Source organism: Crocuta crocuta, unplaced genomic scaffold, assembly GCF_008692635.1.
Source record: "Crocuta crocuta isolate KB4526 unplaced genomic scaffold, BGI_CrCroc_1.0 scaffold101, whole genome shotgun sequence".
In the NCBI taxonomy this organism is placed as follows: domain Eukaryota; kingdom Metazoa; phylum Chordata; class Mammalia; order Carnivora; family Hyaenidae; genus Crocuta; species Crocuta crocuta.
This window is the reverse complement of record NW_027527956.1, coordinates 318,582-341,161: the sequence shown is the minus strand read 5'-3', so window position 1 is coordinate 341,161 and position 22,580 is coordinate 318,582. Positions and strand designations below refer to the sequence as shown.

Genomic DNA, 22,580 nt, shown 5'->3' with positions numbered 1-22,580 from the left:
GGTGGTGGAAGAGCCCCCAGGTGTCCGCCCCAAAGGGGACTGCTGTCTAGATGAGGACTTCAAAAGCAAATCGGCAGTTGTAATAAGTCATAAAGTAACCATGTGGACACCAGGAAACTTCACAATGCAGAAGAAAGCCATCTGGCGGAGTCTGGGAGGCTCAGCAAAGAGAAAGGAGGAGGACTCACGTTCATGTTTTATGGAAGCTGATTTTTTACAATTTGGGAACAAGACAAAATTAGGAATGAAAGTAAATATTTAGGTGAAGATACAACATTCACAAATTTTGGAAAGCTGACACCTATTATAATATACCACAAAATCCTAAAAAAATAATATAAAGTTCTAGCAATAACTACTAAATAACAACTAAAAATTTTTCCTTGACTTTTGACTGTATACACTTTCATCAGCTTTCAGTTTGAAAGTGACTGTATAATATCATTTTTAACAGACAGGGTTTAGTCTTTCTTCCAGAATAGTTGATTGCTTTTTTTGTGTGTGTGTGAATGAAATTTGGATAAAATAAGATCACAGCACAACGTTTTGAAACTTGTACCCTACAAATATAGGTATCATAAAAATGATCTTTCATGTGATTTTCATTTAAAGGTACCAAGTATGCTTGTGAGAGAACTTGCATATTGATTAGGTATACGTAACAAACGCATCCCAAAACATATTCTTCTATATCCAAACTGTACGTATCCTCAATTTAATTTCACTTTGGCAAGATCCCAAAGATTTCCACAGCTACTTTGTGTTTAACAGACAGGAGAACAAGAGTGTTGGGGGCAAATTCAGAGTGAGAAGAGGCAGAGTTTTAAAGAAGTGTGTCTCAATTATCTTGTTTTTGCAAATACCACAAAAATATGTGGTCATATTTACATCTGGCTAGGACAGTTGGTGAGTCCTAGAAGGGGCCCATGTCAGAGACATGAAGCTGAGACTTCTTCAGCTTGTCTGCACAGCGGTCTTGGCAGAGAAGGAAATGTTCTCCTTCTCCTTTGTCGAACTGGAAGTAGGGTAGGGTAGTTCAAAAAACTAAAGCACCATGTAACAAGCGTCTCTCTTTTAGCACAATATTTCCTATAATATGCAAAGAAATTATTAAGTCAATCTACTAGTCAATATGAAAAATAAGTAAAGTATACATTCTATTTCACCAATTATGTTGCTAACTAGAAAGTTCCCGTTGTTCTGAAAGTGCCAATAATACGGCTGGCAATAAAGGAAAACATACCATCGGACAGAAAGAAACCAGGACTTGTAGTGAGTAGATCTAGGTAAGCTTTTGGTTTTTCAGTAAGATTGGTGTACTGGTCAGGGTTCTTCAGAGAAACAGACAAATAGAAGATCTCATGTGTGTTCTCTCTCTCTCTCTCCATCTAAATATATATATATAAAATCTTTCTATATATTACATTCTTATGTAATCTTATATTACATTATAATCTTTCTATATATTTAAGTTTTTTATTTTATTATTTTATCTTATATTGCATTATAATCTCTCCATATATTTTTCAATTGTATTTTTATTTTCCATAAAGATACTTCTCAGGAGTTGGCTCACATGATTTATGGAGGCTGCAATTCCCAATATCTACAGTTGGCAAGCTAGGGACCCAGGAGGGCCAGTGGTGAAAGTTCCAGCCCAAGTTAAAGACCCGAGAACCAGAAGAGCTGAAGGTAGAGTTCCAGTCTGAGTCCAATGGGCTTGAGACCCAGGAAGAGCTGATGTTTCAGGTCAAGTCTGAAAGCAAGAGAAAACCCAATGTCCCAGTGAGAAGACAGGCAGGCAGGAGGAATTCCTTCTTAGTTGCCAGAGAGTCATCCCTTTTGTCCAATTCAGGCCTTCAGCTGATTAGACGAGAGCCACCCACATTAGGAAAGGCAACCTGCTACTGATTCAAAGTTAGTCTCATCCAGAAACACCCTTGAAGACACACCCAAAATAATGTCTGACTAATATCTGGGCACACACTGGCTGAGTAAAGTTGATCCATAATATAAAATGAAGGATCACAATTGGTGTTGAGGATCTCAATGGTCTCTCCAGCTCTGCTCTGAGATCTGATGCTTTATAGCAGCAGATCTCAATTTGGGGTGCATCTCAGAATAATGAGCTTCTCAAAGCACAAATATGTGCTAAGCACCCCTAACTAATTAAATCAAAATGTCCAAACAGACTTGGAGATTATAACACTCACACACACACACACACACACACACACACACACAAATATTTAAAAATTCTTTTCATATGAATCCTATGGATTATGCTAATTCAGTACAACTACTAAAAGGACTATCTACTATTTTTTATAAGGTTTGGATTATCCATGGGAGAACCCTCATGAGATTCCACTGGCACCTCATTTCACCTACATTCAAAGTTTTAATGTGAATATCTTATATCATCCATTGTCTTTGATCACAACTTCAGACCTGTAAAACAAAGAGAAATTGCCTCATGTGTCAATGACACATTCTAAAATCCATCCAAGAGTAGTCAGTCCTTTCCAGTCCTCCCATCGGATTCCTGTGAAAATACCAGCTAAAGGAGCCTTCTGTCTCTGTGATTTCTCAACTCACATAAAATCTACTGATACTGGGGCACCTGGGTGGCTTGGATAAGTTTCCAACTTCTGCTCAGCTCATGATCTTGCAGTTTGTGAGTTTGAGCCCCGTATTGGGCTCTGTGCTGACAGCTCAGAGCCTGGAGGCTGCTTCGGATTCTGTGTATCCCTCTCTCTCTGCCCCTCCCCAATTCACGTTCTTTTCTCTGACTCTCTCAAAACTAAACATTTAAAATTTAAAAAAAAATACTCTATGTGATACTGTAATGTTGGATACATATTATTATATAATTGCATAAACCCACACAATGTACAACACTATGAGTAAACCCTAAGGTAAAAGATGGACTTTGGGTGATTATCAATGCTCATCCTTGGTAAAAAATGCTCTGGTGAGTGATGTTGATGACGCAGAAGGCTGGTATGTGTCGGGGCAGAAGGCATATGGGAAATTTCCACTGTGGGAAATAATACAGAAGTTCCTCAAAATATTAAAAATACTGGGGCACCTGTGTGGCTCATTCAGCTAAGCATCTGACTCTTGATTTCAGCTCAGGTCATGATCTCAGAGTCCGCGAGTTTGAGCCTCGCATTAGGCTTTGCACTGACAGTGTAGGGCCTGCGTGGGTTTCCTCTCTCCCTCTCTCTGACCCTCCCCCACATGCACCCTTTCTGAAAATAAATAAACATAAAAAAATTAAAACTACTATCATGTGATCCAGCAGTCCCAATTAAGTGTATATATCCAAAATAAATTTCTCAAAGAGATATTTGCATCCTCATGTTCATTGCAGCATTATTTACAATAGCCAAGATACAGAAACAATTAAATATCTACTTACAGATAAATGAATAAAGAATATCTGGTACATACAAACAGTGGAATATCATCTAGCCTTAAAAGGAAGGAAATCCTGCCATTTGCAACAAGGATGAGCCTACAGGAAACCATGCTAAGTGAAATAAGTCAGTAACAGAAAGACAAATACTGCATGATTCCACTTACATGAGGTATCTAAAATAGTCAAACTCATAGGAACGAAAAATAAAATGGTAGTTTCCAGGGGCTAAGAGGGAAAGGGAAAGGGAGAATTATTTTTAAATGGTTGTAAAATTTCAGTCATGCAAGAATAAGTCCTAGAGATCTGTTGTGCAGCCTAGTACTTAGAGTTAACAATATGGTGTCAGGCACTTAAAAGTATATTAAGGGTATGTGGCACCAGTTGGTTAAGTGTCTGACTTCAGCTCAAGTCATGATCTTGTGGTTTGTGGGTTTGAGCCCCGCATCAGGTTCTGTGCTGTTTATGCTCTCTCTCTTTCTCTTTCCTCTCTCTCTCTCTCTCAAAAATAAATAGGCATTGAATAAAACAAAATATATTAAGAGGACAGATCTCATGTTAAGTGTTCTTACCACAGCACACATATGTACAGACTCATAGCATATAAGAACATTTCAGGAGATGATGGATATGTTTAGTACCTTGGTTTTGGTGATGGTATCACAGATGCACACATATGCCCAAACTCATCAAAATATATACATTAAATGTGTGTATTTTGCATATCAATTATACCCCAATAAAACTAAAAAAATCATTAGAAATACTTGAATTCCTAAACATAGGCTACCTCCAAACCCTCAAAATCATAAACTTCTAACTCTAGAATCTTTATGTTTAAATTATATATTTGAAAAAAATTTAAAAAGCATGTTTATAAGTTAAAAAATGATATGTAATGCATATGAAAAGAATGGAAAATTTAAAATTTATCATTCCAGAATTTGTATATCATACAGAATTATTTAAATGCTATACTCTATATTCCTGTTTTGGCTTGGGTTTTTCACACAGTCGTATACAGTCAAATGCCTCTGGTGTCCATACTTGCAGGGTGACATGGGCATACACTTGGGGGAGAGACAAGATGGCAGGTGCCTTTGTCCAGTCTCCTTTTCAACATGAAAACTGTTCCTAAAAGTAAGACTACGAATGCTCTTCACTTAAAGGAGGATTCTTATTTCCAGAACGGTCTTAACTGAATACCTCTGTATAGAAATTGCTTACAGGAAAAGGTAAAACAAGAATTATTGGACTTATGAAGCATGCATTGCTGGAAAGTGCCTTGTCATCTGGGGCATAATATAAAGATGTTTCATAGACCAACTGTCCTACTCGGTGGAAACTGTGTAACTCGGAGAACTTATTTTATCTTTTTGACCCACTTTTATCATTATTCTCAAACTATTCAATTTCTATAAATTAATTAAATATAACCTTTGTGTTATGTTTTCATCTTTAAAATGGCTTCCAGGGTGCCGGGGTGGCTCAGTCAGTTAAGGGTCCAACTACGGCTCTGGTCATGATCTCGTAGGCCCATGAGTTCGAGCCCCACGTTGGGCTCTGTGCTGACAGCTCAGAGCCTGGAGCCTGCTTCAGATTCTGTCTCTCTTTTTGCCCCTCCTCTGCTTGTACTCTGTCTCTCTCAAAAATAAATATTTAAAAAATAGTATTGCTTAACTTAAATAGATGTTGAAACATCTGGTGTCAACCTGTCTTTTTCTTTATACCTGCAGATATATCTATACCTACTATATCTTTATACCCACAAGCAAGGTAGGTTTTGAATAGCCTAATTTTCATTCATAATTCTTATAATAGCCTTCAAATGAAATAAGTCACCACAGTGTTCTGACGGTTACCTTGGCAATGTCTGTAAATTATCCACTAGTAGTTCAATTAATTCTGACTTATGTAATTTAGTGCTTATATTATTCTTAATTAGGTTTGTTTAAAAAGGTCTTGAAGGCACTTCTATCAGCAAAATGATGTCCCATCTGCCTCATAGTTTTATACATTTACAGAATTCTAAAATGGTATTTTATCAGCCTCACTCTTTGACCTGATAAGCTAATTTACGTTTTGCAAAGAACAAAGTAGCCTTTCTCTCCTCAAAGCATCCATCACTGTGGATGGCCAGCTATTTGCCCATAACTCCAAGTACCCCTCCATCAGTTACTCTTTCCTTGTCAGGAAGAGGAGTTATCTCACTGGTGAATTTAAAGGGGAAATTGGGCATCTGTACGTCTGTTCCTTCTTCTCCTGTTCTTTGGGTAAGAGGAATCTGCAAGAAGCACACCCTGTACAATCTTTCTCAAGCACAAAGGATGAAGAGTGAAAGGGTTTCATGGGAAAAACAGCTTTCACCTGTCCAGTCCACCTGTAGAGATGTAAAACAAGCTCTTTAATATGGATTTTAGGATCAGGAAGCTCACTTTCCTCAATTAAGGAATATACTAATTGATAGACTTACTAATAAGATAACATATTAATAAGCAATTCTTACTAATTAGGTATCATTGATTCCTGCAACTGAAACTAGTTAGATGGTTTAAAATTCATTTTTTTTCTTTTTAAGCATATAGCTTAAATACATTTCCCGACATTACTTACAATAAGGTGTCACTGTGCAAATGAGTACTTGCTTGTGGGTGATAAGTGGAAATAAGGTTCAACACTCCCAAGCCTGAAGCACAAAGCATCCCCATATGATCCCCATTCTCTCGTTTTTCTAATCTTGGTCAGGTGCGGAGTTTTCAGCTGCATGACCACTAAAAGCCCAGGGGACAGAGTTGCTGTATAGAAGGAGAAGGCTGACTTCCAACCACATGTAGAAAATGTATGTGAGTCAAAAAGTATCATCTAATGGGTCCTATCTACCGAAATTTGGGGCACTGCTTGTTAGAGCAGTGAGGGTAGAAAAGAGTGGTATCGTTCTGGAGCATCTGTTGAACTTTAGACATCTGGTGGTTTAACCAGGTGGGTTTAGATTTCCTTAGACTTCCAATTACTTGGAAAGCAGCCATACTCAAAGTAAAAGGGAAGTCACGTAAGTGTTAGAAGCAAAGGTATAATATGGTCCAGGTTATGTTTTTAGAAATATCACTCTGGCAACTAGATGGAAAACTGACAAGATCAACAGTGATGGGTAAGAGACCTGGAAGGAGGGGGCAAAGTAGGAGATCTGATGGTTATGACGGGGGCAGTAGCAGAGATGGAAGCAATGGTGGGAGCTCCAGTGTGAGGTTAGAGCTGGTAAGATACGTTCATAATTTTGGTCATTTCTATGGGCTAACTTCTTTCAGCCATAAAAATAGCAAAATGAGACAGGTGTTTTTTGTTTTTTTGTTTTTTTTGTTTTTAATGTTTTATTTATTTCTAGGAGAGAGAGAGAGACAGCGTGAGCAGCGGAGGATCAGAGAGAGAGGGAGACACAGAATCTGAAACAGGCTCCAGGCTCTGAGTGGCAGTCAGCACAGAGCCTGACACGGGGCTCGAACCCACAAACCATGAGATCATGACCTAAGCGAAAATCGGATGCTTAACTGACTAAGCCACCCAGGCGCCCCGAGACAGTTTTAAAATAAGTTTTGAACTCAGAACTGTACTAATACTCCACCTATTTCAAATAAATATCTTCAAGGACCCTTTCCTTATGTATATAGAATAGCTCCCATATCGGCAAAGGAAACAAAAACATAAATAAACCTTTGGACATACATCAAAATAAAAAGCTTCTGCACAGCAAAGGAAATAATCAACAAAACTAAAAGATAATGTCCTGAATGGGAGAAGATATTTGCACATGACATATCCAATAAAGAATTAGTCTCCAAGGGGCGCCTGGGTGGCTCAGTTGGTTGAGTGTCCGACTTCAGGTCAGGTCATGATCTCACAGTTTGTGGGTTCAAGCCCCGTGTCGGGCTCTTTGCTGACAGCTCAGAGCCTGGAGTCTGTTTTGGATTCTGTATCTCCCTCTCTCTCTGCCCCTCCCCCACTCGTGCTCTGTCTCTCTCTATCTCAAAAATAAATCAACTATAAAAAAATTTTAAAAAGAATTAGTATCCAAAATGTATAAAGAACTTACACAACTCAACACCCCAAAAATAAATAATCCAATTAAAAATGGGCAGAAGACATGAAGAGACATTTTTCCAAAGAAGACATATAGATGGCCAACAGGCACAACATCACTCCTCATCAGGGAAATGCAAATCATAATCACAATGAGATATCAGCTCACACCTGTCAGAACGGCAGAAATTAACACAAGAAATAACAAGTGTTGGCAAGGATGCAGAGAAAAGGGAACCGGGTGCATTGTTGGTGGGAATACAATTTGGTACAGCCACTGTGAAAAATATGGAGGTCCCGCCCCATATTAAAAATAAAAATACCATATGATACAATAATTATACTACTGGGCATTTGCCCCCAAAATAGAGATTACTAATTAGCAAAAATATATACACTCTCACATCTACTGCAGCATTATCTACAATAGCCAAGATCTGGAAACAACTGAAGTGTCCATTGATGTAATCTTTCAAAAAGTGAGGGTATCTTCAATCAAACTTCAATTAAAAAATAAATAAAAAGAAAGAAGAATTTTAAAAATGAATTTTGGAAAGAAATTGAAGGTATTAGCGTAGAATTTTAGCTACATATGATTCTAATTCTAACCTTCAATTTTCCCCAAATCAGAAAGGTATTTTGAGGTTTTTGAGATAAGACATTACTGTCAGCTCTTACTGCCATAAAGACTCCCCATGAAGCCTGTCTCTATAAATATCTAATGTAAATATTTATAAAAGAAAACTACAAATTATAAACTACTTGAAACATCATTATTATCACAAAAAGAAAGAAAATTTCTCAATAAAATCCTTAAAAAGATACCGGTAAGAGCATAAAATTTTCAAAGCCAGACGACATTTCATTTTTTTCAGTTTGAGATCAAATTTTTTTAATGTTTTGTTTATTTCTAGGAGAGAGAGAGAGACAGCATGAGCAGGGGAGGGTCAGAGAGAGAGGCGGTCACAGACTGAAACAGGCTCCAGGCTCTGAGCTGGCCGTCAGCACAGAGCCCGGCGCAGGGCTCGAACCCACGAACCGCGAGATCATGACCTAAGCGAAAGTCGGACGCTTAACCGACTAAGCCACCCAGGAGCCCCAGTTTGAGATCAATTTTTAAATGTTATTAGTATTTTCCACATACAGTAAAATATATCTTCCATTATGGAAAGAAACAGAGTCATTTAATGTTAAAGCAAAGATGCCATAACTATTTATAATCAATATTACTTCCATGAATATTTGATTCTCCAGATCATGAAATTTCATGAACATGATCATCTCAGAAAACCTGTAATTCATAATGTCATTTCAAATCAATACTTACAGACCTGCAAAGGAAAAGCTGAATTAAGTATTAAATTCAGTACAGGAATAGCAATTAGAATATAATCATCTCTACTACTCATTGTTTTGGTTGCATTTTAAATACTTAATAGATTTTACAATTAAATTCTTATATTTACTCTTCTCTAAATGTCAGTGACTTAAGAATGGTTTCTCTCTAAAGATGCCAGTTTTTAAAATACATTTTTTAAAACCTGGTCTATTAAGCACATCTGTTTCCAACTCTAAAAATTGCTAATCTTTCCATCAGCAGTTCTTGGCCACATATGTATTTGCTTGTTAAGTTTTGGGCATGTAAAACAGAATTATACTCATATTGAGAATTTTTTATAGATGAAGAGGTACCATGAAAGTGAAAGTCATTTATCATCATTTTTGAGAGGCAGTAAGAAAAGAGAATTCATATGAGGTTCCAACAGATGCATCATGGCATGATTCCTGATTGTCAATCAACTGTATAGAAACATTGAATATTTTACACTTATAATTACTCTACAATGCCATTTCCAAATTTGCTGTCAAATTCTTCTTCTGTTATGATCTATTATAAAACAGTTAAACAAAGGGTACATAAAAATTACATGTGACAAATTGCTTTTATTTATTCAGTTTTTAAATATTTTTAAGTATTCCACAATATTTTATAAAATAATTTCAACTTACGTGCATACAATATCTTTTCAAAAAGGCTTTAAGAATATCACAAATTCCTTTTTAGGGAGTGGAAAGAGGCATTTTAAAATATAATCTCATATAAATAATTCAAACAATGTTTTTTCCTTTATTTCTGTTTAAATTAACTCTCCATCATCTAAAGTAAAACTCTTTTTGTATTCATTGTTACTTCCATTCAGTGTTCAAATTTGTAGTTCATTGAACTGAAGCACACACTCAAAGTTCAAATAGTTGAGCAAGCTTCTCACAACAATCTTGAGGTTTCCTCTGTTCCAAAACCCTATAATTTTATCTAGTAAAAGGATCACATATGGACTAATATATATTTCTGCATGGGTATGAAAATGTAGACCCATTTTACACTGTAAATTGCAACACTGGTTTTATTTTTTCTCATCCATAAAGTTTTGTTAATTTAAAGCAGACATGGTCCGACTTAATGTAAAAAATATCACCTTTGATGATAAAACATTAAACAGTTTAAAATATACATACCACTTTGTAAACCAACTCAAAACCATGACTTTCTCTCACAAACATTGCACATACATGTTAAATTATGTGAATAAAAAGCATTAGGAAACTAACGTTATCAAGTCTGCATCACCCACTAGTGGCAAGAGATAGTTAACGCATGTTTCTTTTAAAATTAAATTTAGAACCAATTCTATCTTCAATATTAGTCTTCTCAATCAAATTTAGAACCCATTATATTATAAAAGGCAGATACATATACACTCTAAACATAACATGATTTTTGTGTTGCGGACTATTTTTCCTGCATAACATTAATTTACTGTCAATGTTCATACCTCAAGACATTATGTTCAGTGAGGTATCTGAAGATAAATACTATGAATCCATATAAAAAAGCATGTGTATATACACACACATACACTGTTCATGTATCTAAAGTTTGAGCCCGAAACAAAGTCACTTGGACATTCTAACATGGATCTATGAAGGAGAGTGAAATTTTTTTTTAATATTTTATATTTATTTCTGAGAGAGAGAGAGAGAAAGAGAGAGAGAGAGAGAGAGAGGGAGACAGCGTGAGCAGGGGAGGGTCAGAGAGAGAGGGAGATACAGAATCGGAAACAGGCTCCAGGCTCTGAGCTAGCTGTCAGCACAGAGCCCGACACCGGCCTTGAACTCACCAACCCTGAGATCATGACCTGAGCCGAAGTTGGACGCTTAACCAACTGAGCCACCCAGGTGCCCCAGAAGAGGAAAATTTTATGTAACTTGTTAGCTTTAATGGCTTCACTTACCCTGCACTGAGGCTCTCACTGAAATTACCTTTTATTAATAAAGGTTTTTAAGCAGGGAATATTTGCCTAATAGTACTATGAAAAGCTCTCCCTCCTTTAAATCTCAGTGGTCCACTGTGTTAACATAGCTGACTGTTTCGGACCCAGGGCATCATGACGATGCTCCGTGGAGGTCGGGACGACTGCATATGACTCAGAAATCAGGCGTCCACTGTTAGCTGAAGCTCCTCATGCAATTTTAGCTGAAGCTAATGACTCTAAACTTTACCACTTGCTAGAAACAAATCTGAAGCAACATTCATATCAGAGTTTACAACAAAGAGAAACATTGCTTACCACTTTTGTTTAATAACTGATGGAACAGTGCTTTTGATTAAGGCACAATTACATAATTGATTTAGATAGCTTCTTCAAGACACCTGTTCAGCATACATATGGTGTGTGTGTGTATACGTTATAATATATGATGCATAATACATAACTATTATTAATATGCATGTAAACACACACACCCTACTAAATATTTACTCATTTGAAGAATTTGGCTTGCTATTATACTGTCCTTCTTTTCTTTGCTCATTATTCTATCCCACTTACCTGGAACAATGCTTTAGTACACAGAAGATGTACAATTAATATAGTTTAACTATGCATATTAATAAATCACTGAAATGGGAAAGGTTTATGACAGCATTTTATTGATGAAAATGCAAAGGCAAAGTACGAAGGCAAGTCGGCTGATCCTGAATAACTATGAAGTCAATAGGAAAAGAACCTAAATGCACTTGAGATAAATTGATATCTTCAAGCTGTTTCATAAAAGAACAAGATAGTATTGTTTATTATAAGTGCTGTGATATAATGGCTTCTTTAGCAGAGTCCCCTCACATGTGCCTGGAATGGATAGTTAATTGTGTCATGTTGATATTGAAAATATGTGTTATTTAGAACAAGATTTCTTTTTCCCCCAAAATTTTTGTTTAAATTCTAGTTTGTTAACATATAGGATAATATTGGTTCCAGGAGTCAAATTTAGTGATTCATTAGTTACATATAGTACCCAGTGCTCATCACAAGTGCCCTCCTTAATACCCATCCCCCATCTAGCCCATCCCCCACCCTCCTCCCTCCATCAGCCCTCAGTTTTCACTATAGTTAAGAGTCTCTTATGGTTTTTGCTTCCCCCTCTCTTTTTTTCTTTCCCATATGTTCATCTGTTTAGAACAATATTTCTTATGGGCTGAGTTTGACTGAGTTCACATGGGCATATAAGTTCAAATATCCCTCTCATGGAGGAAATTCAATTTTTAAACCTTCCCTCTTATCTGAGGAGCTGTCTGCCCACTAGTGTACTCATCTTAACAGAAAATTGGCGGTTTCATTTCTTCCTCTACACTGTATGTCTCCATACCTCTTGCAGACATTTTGTTTCTGATCCTTTCAGTTCTTCATATTTCCATTTCCATACAGACAATGCTGACTCCAGTCGTTCTATTTCTCTTTCCAAAGAGGAGCGCTTCCTAAATAAAGAATTAAAAGCAAAATAGACTTACAATTTCAAAACAAGTTTAGGAACACATTCAATTTTCTATTTCCTATTTTTGTTATTTTTATATTTGTATATGACCATTGTAATCACAGGAAAACTTTTCTGGTTTATTAACAATTACAAATATTGAAAAAAACTTGATTCAATTTTTTGTTCTGTCAATTAGCATTAGAATAGGTTAAACATATTTAATTTGGCTTTGCTTATATCAAAATATTTGACTTTCTGCCTGCCTTCTCTTATATTATTCATGCATTTCTCTCATTATCTCATTCACATAATTTCCTTATATAGGAGGATATCTACATGTATTTCTAATTTTAACATGGATTTTATGCAGCTTCATAGTGTGACTATACATGAGTAAAGAATCCTTTGATATGACAGAGAATGACAAGGAGTCTACATAATAATTTCAGAAATCAATTATTTACTGGGGACATAAAAATCCTTTTTAAATATTTGCAATTTTGTTTTAATGAAGCAATTTCACTAGGATCTTTATTTAAAATAATTGACATTAATTTCTCCATTTGTAGAACAAGCGACAGAGTCAGGATTGAAATCTGGTCCTTTGATATCTCAATTATCAATTTTTTGTATTCCCATATGTCTATCAGAGTGAGTCACTGAAAATAATTGTTTACTACTGGTTGTAATTAGCATATATTGACCTTTGCAGATGGACAATCCTCATTTGTGTGGTGCATTAGATTAGTGGTAAATAGTGCTCCATCTTTTCTCAATCTTTTCTCTACTCCCAAGGACAGAACTGTTTTCCCCAACCCTTGCATCTAGCCTTTGACAATGGGATATTAGGAGATATGACAGACCCAGATGTTTGAAAAGAATTTGTGTGGTTGGGCATCCTCTCTTCTGCCTCAGTCATCACTGTAAAAAGAGTTTTCCCCCAGGAATTGCTGTCCCCAAATAAAAACAAAGTGAATCTGAGCCCAGCCCAGCTGGTGAACTGAAGGTCAGCTGACCCCACCTTTTTCGTATCCATATGAGCAAAAAGAATAGTTGTTTTATGCCACTGAAGTGTGTGTGTGTGTGTGTGTGTGTGTGTATGTTTTGTTTTCTTTTCTGCAGCAAAAGATAACTGACATAGAAAATGATAATTAAAAGGGGGGAATGCTACAGTAACCAAAATGAAAAATATGTAGACTTAACTTCAGGACTAGACTGTAGGCAGAGGCTGGAAAAACTGGTGATAAAACATAAGCAGCTGGAAAAATAGTGACGTGTTATTTAGTGGTGAAAACACATGATGAAATCATCACTTGCAGTGTTTCAGAAAATAGAAAATGTGAGTAAAATCACCAATGGAATGCTGGTGGGCACCATGTGGCCGAGCCTTCAAAAGTGTTTATACAATTGGTTTTACCCTCTTATATGTTGGCTACAGCAATAAGTGCATACCAAGGCAGACTTACTGCTCCCAGTGGGGGTGTGAGAGCCATGATCATAACCAGTCTGCCCTCCTCCCCCGTAGAGTCCAGTCAATACCAGTCAGCCATTAGCTGGCTCCAGACTCCAGCTAAAGTCTGGTTGTCATATACCACTGAGATTTTGTGGCTGTTAGTTACAACCTTAGTGTAATTTTAATTAACCAATGAACACACATGGGTCCAGTTCCATGAAAACGTCACTAGAAGGATGTTAGAAACATATTCACGGATCTAAAAGATGTACCTAGAATCAAAATCGAATGCCATTTACATAATTATGAGAAATATGACTCTTCCAGGTAGCAACACCATGAAAACAAAGTAGAATTAGGTCATAAATATATTAGTTTAATCCAATGAATGGATAAGCAGCTCATTAAAAAGTTACATAACTATATTTGCATGAGGCAAGCCATGGAATTGAAGAGAATGTGTGAGATTTAGTTAGAGTTTAACCTCAGAAGACTCAGGTTGCAAAAACACGAGCACCATTAATTAGACTATAATTTTAAATCCCTGATTAACAGCAAATATATAAAATTAACAAACAAAAGGACTCAATATAAAAGTCTCGGTTCTATGAATACTGCCTATGAATGTCTACAGCTCCAGATTAACAACCTCAGCCCAAAATTCTGATAGATAAGCAGATCCAGCCAGCTAATGATACCCAAGTTATTTATCAAAATATTATTTTCTCAAAAATTTTCAGTAGAATAACATAAAAATTTACTTGAATATTTGAGAAAATTTTACATTTTAATGTTTACAAATTCAAAATCATACATGCTCAGATCACTGTCAGTTTTTAACATTACATTTTAATAAATCAAATGCTAACATTAGCAAAAAAAAAGTCACATTAACACAAAAATGATTCATTATTACTATCAAAAAATATTGATCTTCAAAAATGTCACCTAAAGTATTGGGGTAAATATTCTTTTAAGGTTGTTATAAGAGGTTCACGAAGAGTATTTCAAACTACATATTAATTAAACGTTTAATCTTAGTTATAGTGAAACAGAGATGAATTCTAAAGATACGATTATATCAAGATTAGATCTAGACTTATACTAAGTAATCAAAGCCAGCTTGTGAAATAAAAATAATATAATTTTCCCAATTATATTAACATGAATAGATTCCTATTACCTTATTTAAGGCAAATTAGTCATGTTTAAAATATAGTATAATTTATCTCTTTAAGTATGCATCTTTTTTTTTAATTTTTTTTTAATGTTTTATTTATTTCTAGGAGAGAGAGAGAGAGACAGCGTGAGCAGGGGAGAGTCAGAGAGAGAGGGAGTCACAGACTGAAACAGGCTCCAGGCTCTGAGCTGGCAGTCAGCACAGAGCCCGATGCGGGGCTCGAACCCACGAACCGCGAGATCATGACCTAAGCGAAAGTCGGACGCTTAACCGACTAAGCCACCCAGGCGCCCCTTTAAGTATGCATCTTAAATATAGTTACTGATATTTATGGTTTACTGAAATAAAATTATGCATTTTTATTATATAAAATGGTATAATTTAGTCAGAGAAAGCAGAGGACAGGCAATTCATAAAAACTTAATTAATGGCAATGTGATGCTTGGACATTTTTAGTATGCCTTCACCAAAAACTATTTTGTGACTCAATGCAAGCAAGGTTGAAGGACATGTGGACATTGCACACTTCAATTTATGCAGCAGAGAGCACCCATTAAATTTTTAATTTCTGTTTATTTATTCTATATTTTAGAGAGATTTTCAAAATTGATTAATTATACAGTTAATTTGATAATTAAAATTTAAACTATCATCATACCATTTGAACTACAGAAAGGCAAAGAAAAAAAAACCCTAATTTTACTCTAAAAAGTATTGTATATTTTATGCACAAATTCTTTTAAAAATAATAAGATAAAGCTCAGCACAAATGCAATATTTTAAATATGATGATATAAAATTTTAAAGATATAACTGCTAACTACATAAAAGTTGCAAAACTAAAAGTGTGAACCAAGATGATTTTTATGGGATGATGTGATTATATTTCTATGCAATCTTTTGATACTTTGTTAACTATAATGATCACATAAAAATTGTATATATATATACATATATATATATATAAAGAGGATTAAGAAAATTATTTTTCAGGGATGAAATTTCCTGAAACATTAATAATGGGNTATATATATATAAAGAGGATTAACCAAATTATTTTTCAGGGATGAAATTTCCTGAAACATTAATAATGGGAATACATATTAATCATTTTTGAACTGTGTGAAATTTCACTGTAAAATACCTAATAAGTATTTTCTTAAATGTCTGTTAATGTCAAATGTTTTTACCAGATCAATTTTTCTATTAATCCAAAATATAGAATTAGTACCAAACCATAAATAATTTAAAAATGTTTAAAAATATGCTTTTAATCAGCAACATATTTGTCATTTTGTGATTCTGCTCCCAAGTATTTATAATTATATCTTTGAGCATTTTTAACACCTTTAAGCAAATATCCATATATAATTCAATTAGAAAAGAAATGAATTTAAAGAATACTATAGAGATGCCTGAGTGACTCCATCAGTTAAATGTCTGACTCTTGATTTTGGCTCAGGTCATGATCTCATGGTCGTGAGATGGAGTGCCATGTTGGGCTCTGCACTGGGCATGGACCTTGCTTGAGATTTTCTCCCTCCTTTCCCCTCCTCCCCTCCCCCTGCTTGTGTACACGTGTGTGCTCTCACTCTCTCTCTCTCTCAAAAAAAAATAAGTAAAAATTAAAAAATAAAAAATACTATAAAGCTCAAAAATATCCAGAAGGATTAGAGACCAAGACTCAGAAGTGATGTAGTCAGGAAGGCCTAGTCTCACGCCACAGAGCTGATCCTATGAAGATGCCACTGCCTGTTCTCTGTACACTCTCTTGGGATCCATTAGGTGTCTGACAGGCAAATATTTCAAATTAGCTAATTTAAGTGGTAAAGGATGTTAATATCTCAAAGAATCTCCTGGAGGAGATTCTAGGGAGATCCAGAGAAACGAATGGGGAAACTGCACAGCCAGAATACCAAAGATGATGCCGTGGCAGTCTCCCATCAGTATTTCATGGCAGCCACCAGCTAGGCACATACTTCCCAGCATGGCCTCAATGCCAGCAACTCCAACATGGGATAGTTTCACTAGACAGCAGAGACCACTGCTGCCTCCAGGATCAAGACTAGTTCCTGTCACAGCCTCCCCCCTCATCAGGACAGATTCTGGGTGCTCTCTTCTTGGAACATTAGCTTCTGCTAAAAAGTCTAGGTGGCTACATCTGAAGCACTTTTCTATGTCCAGTGTCTGTGCCTTAATGACAAGGGAGACTCAAGCTGAGACTTACTAGCAATGTTGGAGTCTCTGCAGAGAAATACACTCAATTTCCTTCAGCAGGTGATTGTCCAAACACAAAAGATACTATACAGTAAAACAAACAAAACAATTACAAAAATACACAAAAATTAACTTGAAATGGCTTAAAGCAAAAATAAATAAGTGGCAGTACATCAAACTAAAAAGCTTCTGCACATTAAAAGAAAAAATCAACAAAATTAAAAGGCAAAGGCATCCTATGGAATGGAGAAAATGTTTGGAAACCACATATCTGATAAGGGGTTAATATCCAAAATACATAAGGAACTCAACAGCAAAACAACAACAACAAACAAAACTACCAACCAAACAACAACAAAAACCAAACCAAACCAAACAATTAAAAATGGGCAAAGTCGCTGAGTAGACAGTTTTCCAAAGAAGACATACAAATGGCCATGCATATGTGTAGGTGCTTAACACTGGTAATCATCAGGGAAAAGNACCCTTTATCTGATATGTCATTTGCAACTATCTTTTCCCATTCTGTTGGTTGTCTAGTAGTTTTATGCATTGTCTCCTTTGCCTTGCAGAAGCTTTTAATCTTGAAAGAATCAAGAGCAAAAATAAACACCTTGCCATTTTAGAATGGCTATTATCAAAGAGACAAGCGAGAACCAGGATTGGTAAGAATGTAGTTAAAATGACATTATTGGGGTGTAATTTAAATTGGTGTAGCCACTATGGAAAAAGGTATGCAAGCTCCTCAAAAAATTTAAAAAATAGAACTATCATTATACTCTAGCAATCCCACGCCTAGGTATACGGCCCAAGGAAAGGCTATCCATACCTCAAAGAGAAATCTGTATCTTCATGTTCATTGCAGCATTTTTCACAAAAGCCAAGCTATAGAAGCAATCTAATTGACCATCTATGAATGGATACAGAAAATGAGGGGTGTGTGAGTGTGTGTGTGTGTATGTGTGTGTGTGTGTAGGACATTAGGCTAACTGAAATAAGCCACCACAGAAAGACAAATACTATATTATCTCATTTATATGCAGAATCTTAAAAAGTTGAACTCATAGTAACAGAGAGAAGAATGGTGAACGCCAGGGGCTGGGAAGTAGGGATAGTTATGGAATAAGTTCTGGGAATCTAATGTACGACATTATGACTAGAGTTAACAATACCATATTGTATATTTGAAACTTGCTAACAGGATAGACCGTAAGAGGTGTCACCACACACAAATATGGTAATCATTTCACAATGTTTATGTACACCCCGTGTGCTTGTTGGGATGAGCACAGGGTGACATTCAGAACTGCTGAATCACTATATGTATACCTGTAACTAATACAACACTCTATGTTAACTGACTAGAATTAAGATAAAAACTTGAAAAAAAACCAGCAAAACCCCATCACATTGTACATCTTAAATATACACCAAATTTATCTCTCAGTTATACTTCAATATAGCTAGAAAAATAAGTACATATGTATAAATAAATGAATACACACCACAAATTGCTTTTTCAAAAAGGCAAATGTGTTTACTGCATATGCCATTAGTAAGAGTGAATAAAAAGTCGGTCTATCTAATCTTTAACAATATTACATTAAATAATAGTAACCAGACTTGCATGACAATTTGTTCATTGTGTTCCTTCAGGAATGTATGTATTCCTGCTAAGATAATCAGTCTCATTTTATTGAGGAAAAAAACTCCCACACAACTTAATGAGGCAAAGCAAAATAACTGAAGCATGCTACTTTTCTTACATGGAAAATAAACGAAGAAATAAAATTGAGAAGGAGGATTGCTCAGCTTAAACAACACAGAGCATTTTCTAAGGGACGCAGGTGCCATCTGCAGTTTCATTTGAGAACTGGTTCTAAATATTAAAATAGTTTCCCTCAATCATCTCCCTTACAATAAGATCTCATATTGCCAAAGTTCCTCTCCCGAAAGGTCTAGATACGTCTAGCTCGGTAAAAGGATCAGGTTCCTGTCCTTACCTCAAATTTTCTACCTGGGAAGACTTTATCCAAGAGATCAAAAATATGTACACATTCTCAATACACAAGGGGCTTCCAGATACTGGATAATTCTTTTCATAAAACTGAACAGTACTCAAAATACAAATCATATAAGAAAGTTTCTTGTTTTGCATAAGGAAGTTCTCCACAGTGACAATGGTGGAAACGAGCCCTAGAGTTCTCTTGGCTGATTTCTATGCTCTAGTCAGGGGAATTTTCCCACTAGCTGGGAACATAGAAAAAATTGCATTCACATGTTCTCCACTCCAGCCATCTATTTGCTGAGATTCCAGGAGGCAGAATTTAAAAGGTTAGACAGATTTATAGCAACAGTATATACTATATCCTTGGGAAACATTCTCTTGTGATAGAAAAAAGGTTTTGTGATTCCCTCATGTGGGCTGCATGCTAATGTTGATTTATGAACATATAACACCCAAGGGATTATTTGCTGAAGAGACAAAGGAGAATCAAAGGTCCCCTTCCTCCCTTATTTTCTGGCCTGTCTATGGCTTATATGCTGAAGTTGTGGAGAACTGAAGAGTTTATGTACTATGGGGATTGTTAATTTAGTCCAAGGAAGTCAGACATCTCTGTGCGTGTATATGTGTGTGTGTGAATGGGAGTGTAGTGATACTCATGTGTATCATTAAAACTGGCACCTCAGGGAGTTTACATGTAGGAAACAGCCATTTCATATGGTCTGCACTACATTATGTCAGTAAAGTAACATTGTGAGTGGGTGTGAGAGAAGACTATAACCACTAAAAAGCCAAATCCTTCAGGAAATAAAACACAGATTAGAACTTGACTGAGATCTAGCTCCAGATAAAATAAATGTTAATATGGGGCCATGCCTAAAATTTAATTCAATTTTTTCTCCTTTTTACTAATGTTGATTGCCTCTATTAGGAATTGATACTTGATGGTGAATAACAAATATTTATTATATACCCAAGTATATTATCACAATTGATTGTATTATGATTGTATTATAACAGCCTATTCATACGGTAAGTTATAGAAAAAGCATCTGGAAAAGGGTATTAGTGGTGGGAATAAATTTCAGAGGGACTAATGAGAAACTTCTGGCTAACAGAAAAAGAAAGGCAGATAAAGGGCTTATAGTGTCTGTGAAATGTTTGTGTGCATGTAGTCACTATTCCAATCCATTTAAACCCAGAAAATTGAAACCATTATATAACATACAGAATTATATTCATGCTTATTTTCCCCATTTTTTTCTGCCTATTCAGAGTCTTATAACTAAGAGATGGAAAATACTTATTTTTAGATTTGGGGACCACATTTTAAAGTGTATCAAATATTCCACACAATGCTAATAATTGTCTAAGGTAGTAATGAAGGAATAATCACAAAAATCATACCAAGTAATCCTCACAAATAGTCACTTTCCCAGACATTATTTGTGTTTGATCCTCATAAAAAAACAGTGAAGGTAGGGTGTGCCTGGGTGGCTCAGTCAGGGGAACATCCAACTTCGGCTCAGGTCATGATCTCACATCGGGCTCTGTGCTCACAGCTCAGAGCCAGAAGCCTGCTTCGGATTCTGTGTCTCCATCTTTCTCTGCCCTTCCCCCACTCATGCTCTGTCTCTCTTTCTCTCAAAAATAAGTAAAAACATTAAAAAAAAAAAAGAAATCAGTGAAGGCAGAAGTGATGCTAAGTGACTTTTGGGACAAGGTCACTAAAATGCCATCTATTTCTTTCTGTGCTCTTAAGAAGTCCAATTTCAACCAAGCCAGTACACTGTGCTGAATCAAAATGGCCACATGGATAAGGCACCTGCAGGTGTGCCACGTAAGACCCCGGGGGAGAACCAAAACCAACCACCAGATATGAGAGTGAGTGAGGAGGCTTCACATAATTCTGGCCCCCAACATTTCAGTCATCTCTAGCCTTGAACCATCCCAGCTGAAGCCTCAGGTAGTAACAGAGCAGTTGTCCACATAAAGCCATGCTCTAGCTCCATGAACAGAATATATGGTGATTGTTGTTTCAATATTAATCATTGTGTGGGAAGGTTTGTTTAAAACAATTGATAACTGGGACATAGGCACAACTATCCATATATTTATGAAGGAGACAACAGCACACTCTTGGCTAACCCACTATCATGTCGCTGAGTAAGTCAGATCCAAGGTGAATACCCAGGTCCTTTAATCTTAAGTCTTGTGCTCTTTGCCCTACACCACATTTAGCCAATGAATAAAGCACCTTTTTTCCTGCAGTCAGTAACTCACAAACTGTGAGTTGTCCCTTATAAATATCAATATATTTTTCATTTTTATCGACTTGCTGACATCTACTAATGCTGTAAAAATTAGAAAACACACTGGCTATTTTAGCCATAAACAATAATAACTCAAATATCTCAAGGTGAATCTGCCAGAGATGATGAGAAGAAGATTATGATAAAAGAATAATAAAAACTAAAAACTAACAAGCCAAAAAATGACTTACTTTGCCATTGTTTCTGGAGATTTTCTCTGATCCTTTCTTGTCTTTGTCATTTTTGCTCTTCCCTCTGTACTCAAAGAGTTCCCTTTAATATTTCTTTCAGGGTCACAAAATCCTTTACTTTTTGTCTGGGAAGCTCTTTATCTCTCCTGTTTTGAATGACAGACTTGCTGGATAGAGTAAACTTGGCTGCAGATTCTTCCCATTTCAGCATTTTGAAAATATCATGCCACTCTCCTCTGGCCTGCCAACTCTGTTGAGAAATCTCCAGCCAGCTTTATGGGTTTTCCCATTTAAGTTAGGGACTTATTTTGTTTTCCTGTAAGATTTTCTCTTTATCACTATATTTTGCAAATTTAATTATAGAATGTCTCGGTTTGGGCTTGATTTTACTGAGTTTGATGGCAGTTCTCTGTGTCTCCTGGATGTGGATATCTGTTTCCCCAGATTAGGGAAGTTTTCTGCTATTATTTTTTGAAATAAATTTTCTGCCCTTTTCTCTCTCCTCTTCCAGGTCTTCTATAATGAGAACATTATTACTTTTGATGGAGTCACTGAGTTTCCTAAATCTATTCTCACATCGCATAATTCTTCTTTCTCTCTTTTGTCCAGCTTCATTATTTTCTATTATTTTTGTCTTCTAGGTAACTAATTTGTTCCTTTGCTTTTTCCAGCCTGCTGTTCATTTCATCAAGCCTGTTTCCAAACTCCTTTATTGCACTCTCCATCTCTAATTCTTTTGTAACTCTTTTCTCTGTTGTAAGGATCTAAATGGCAATTAATACATATCTATCAAGAATTACTTTAATGTAAATGGACTAAGTGCTCCAATCAAAAGACACAGGTGTCAGAATGGATTAAAACAACAACAACAAACAAGACCCATCTATATGCTGTCTATAACAGACTCAGTTTAGA

At 36.0% G+C, this 22,580-nt stretch overlaps 1 protein-coding gene across 3 annotated transcripts in view; it reads right to left on the bottom strand.

The window, feature by feature from the left end:
- The window catches only part of CCDC102B (coiled-coil domain containing 102B), a 189,925-nt gene that overhangs the window by 58,242 nt on the left and 109,103 nt on the right, over positions 1-22,580 (bottom strand). For all 3 annotated transcript variants that reach the window (XM_077752719.1, XM_077752720.1, XM_077752718.1), the window contains exon 5: positions 12,200-12,308. In XM_077752719.1, the coding sequence (XP_077608845.1) occupies positions 12,200-12,308 (109 nt within the window). The remainder of the gene's footprint in view (positions 1-12,199; positions 12,309-22,580) is intronic.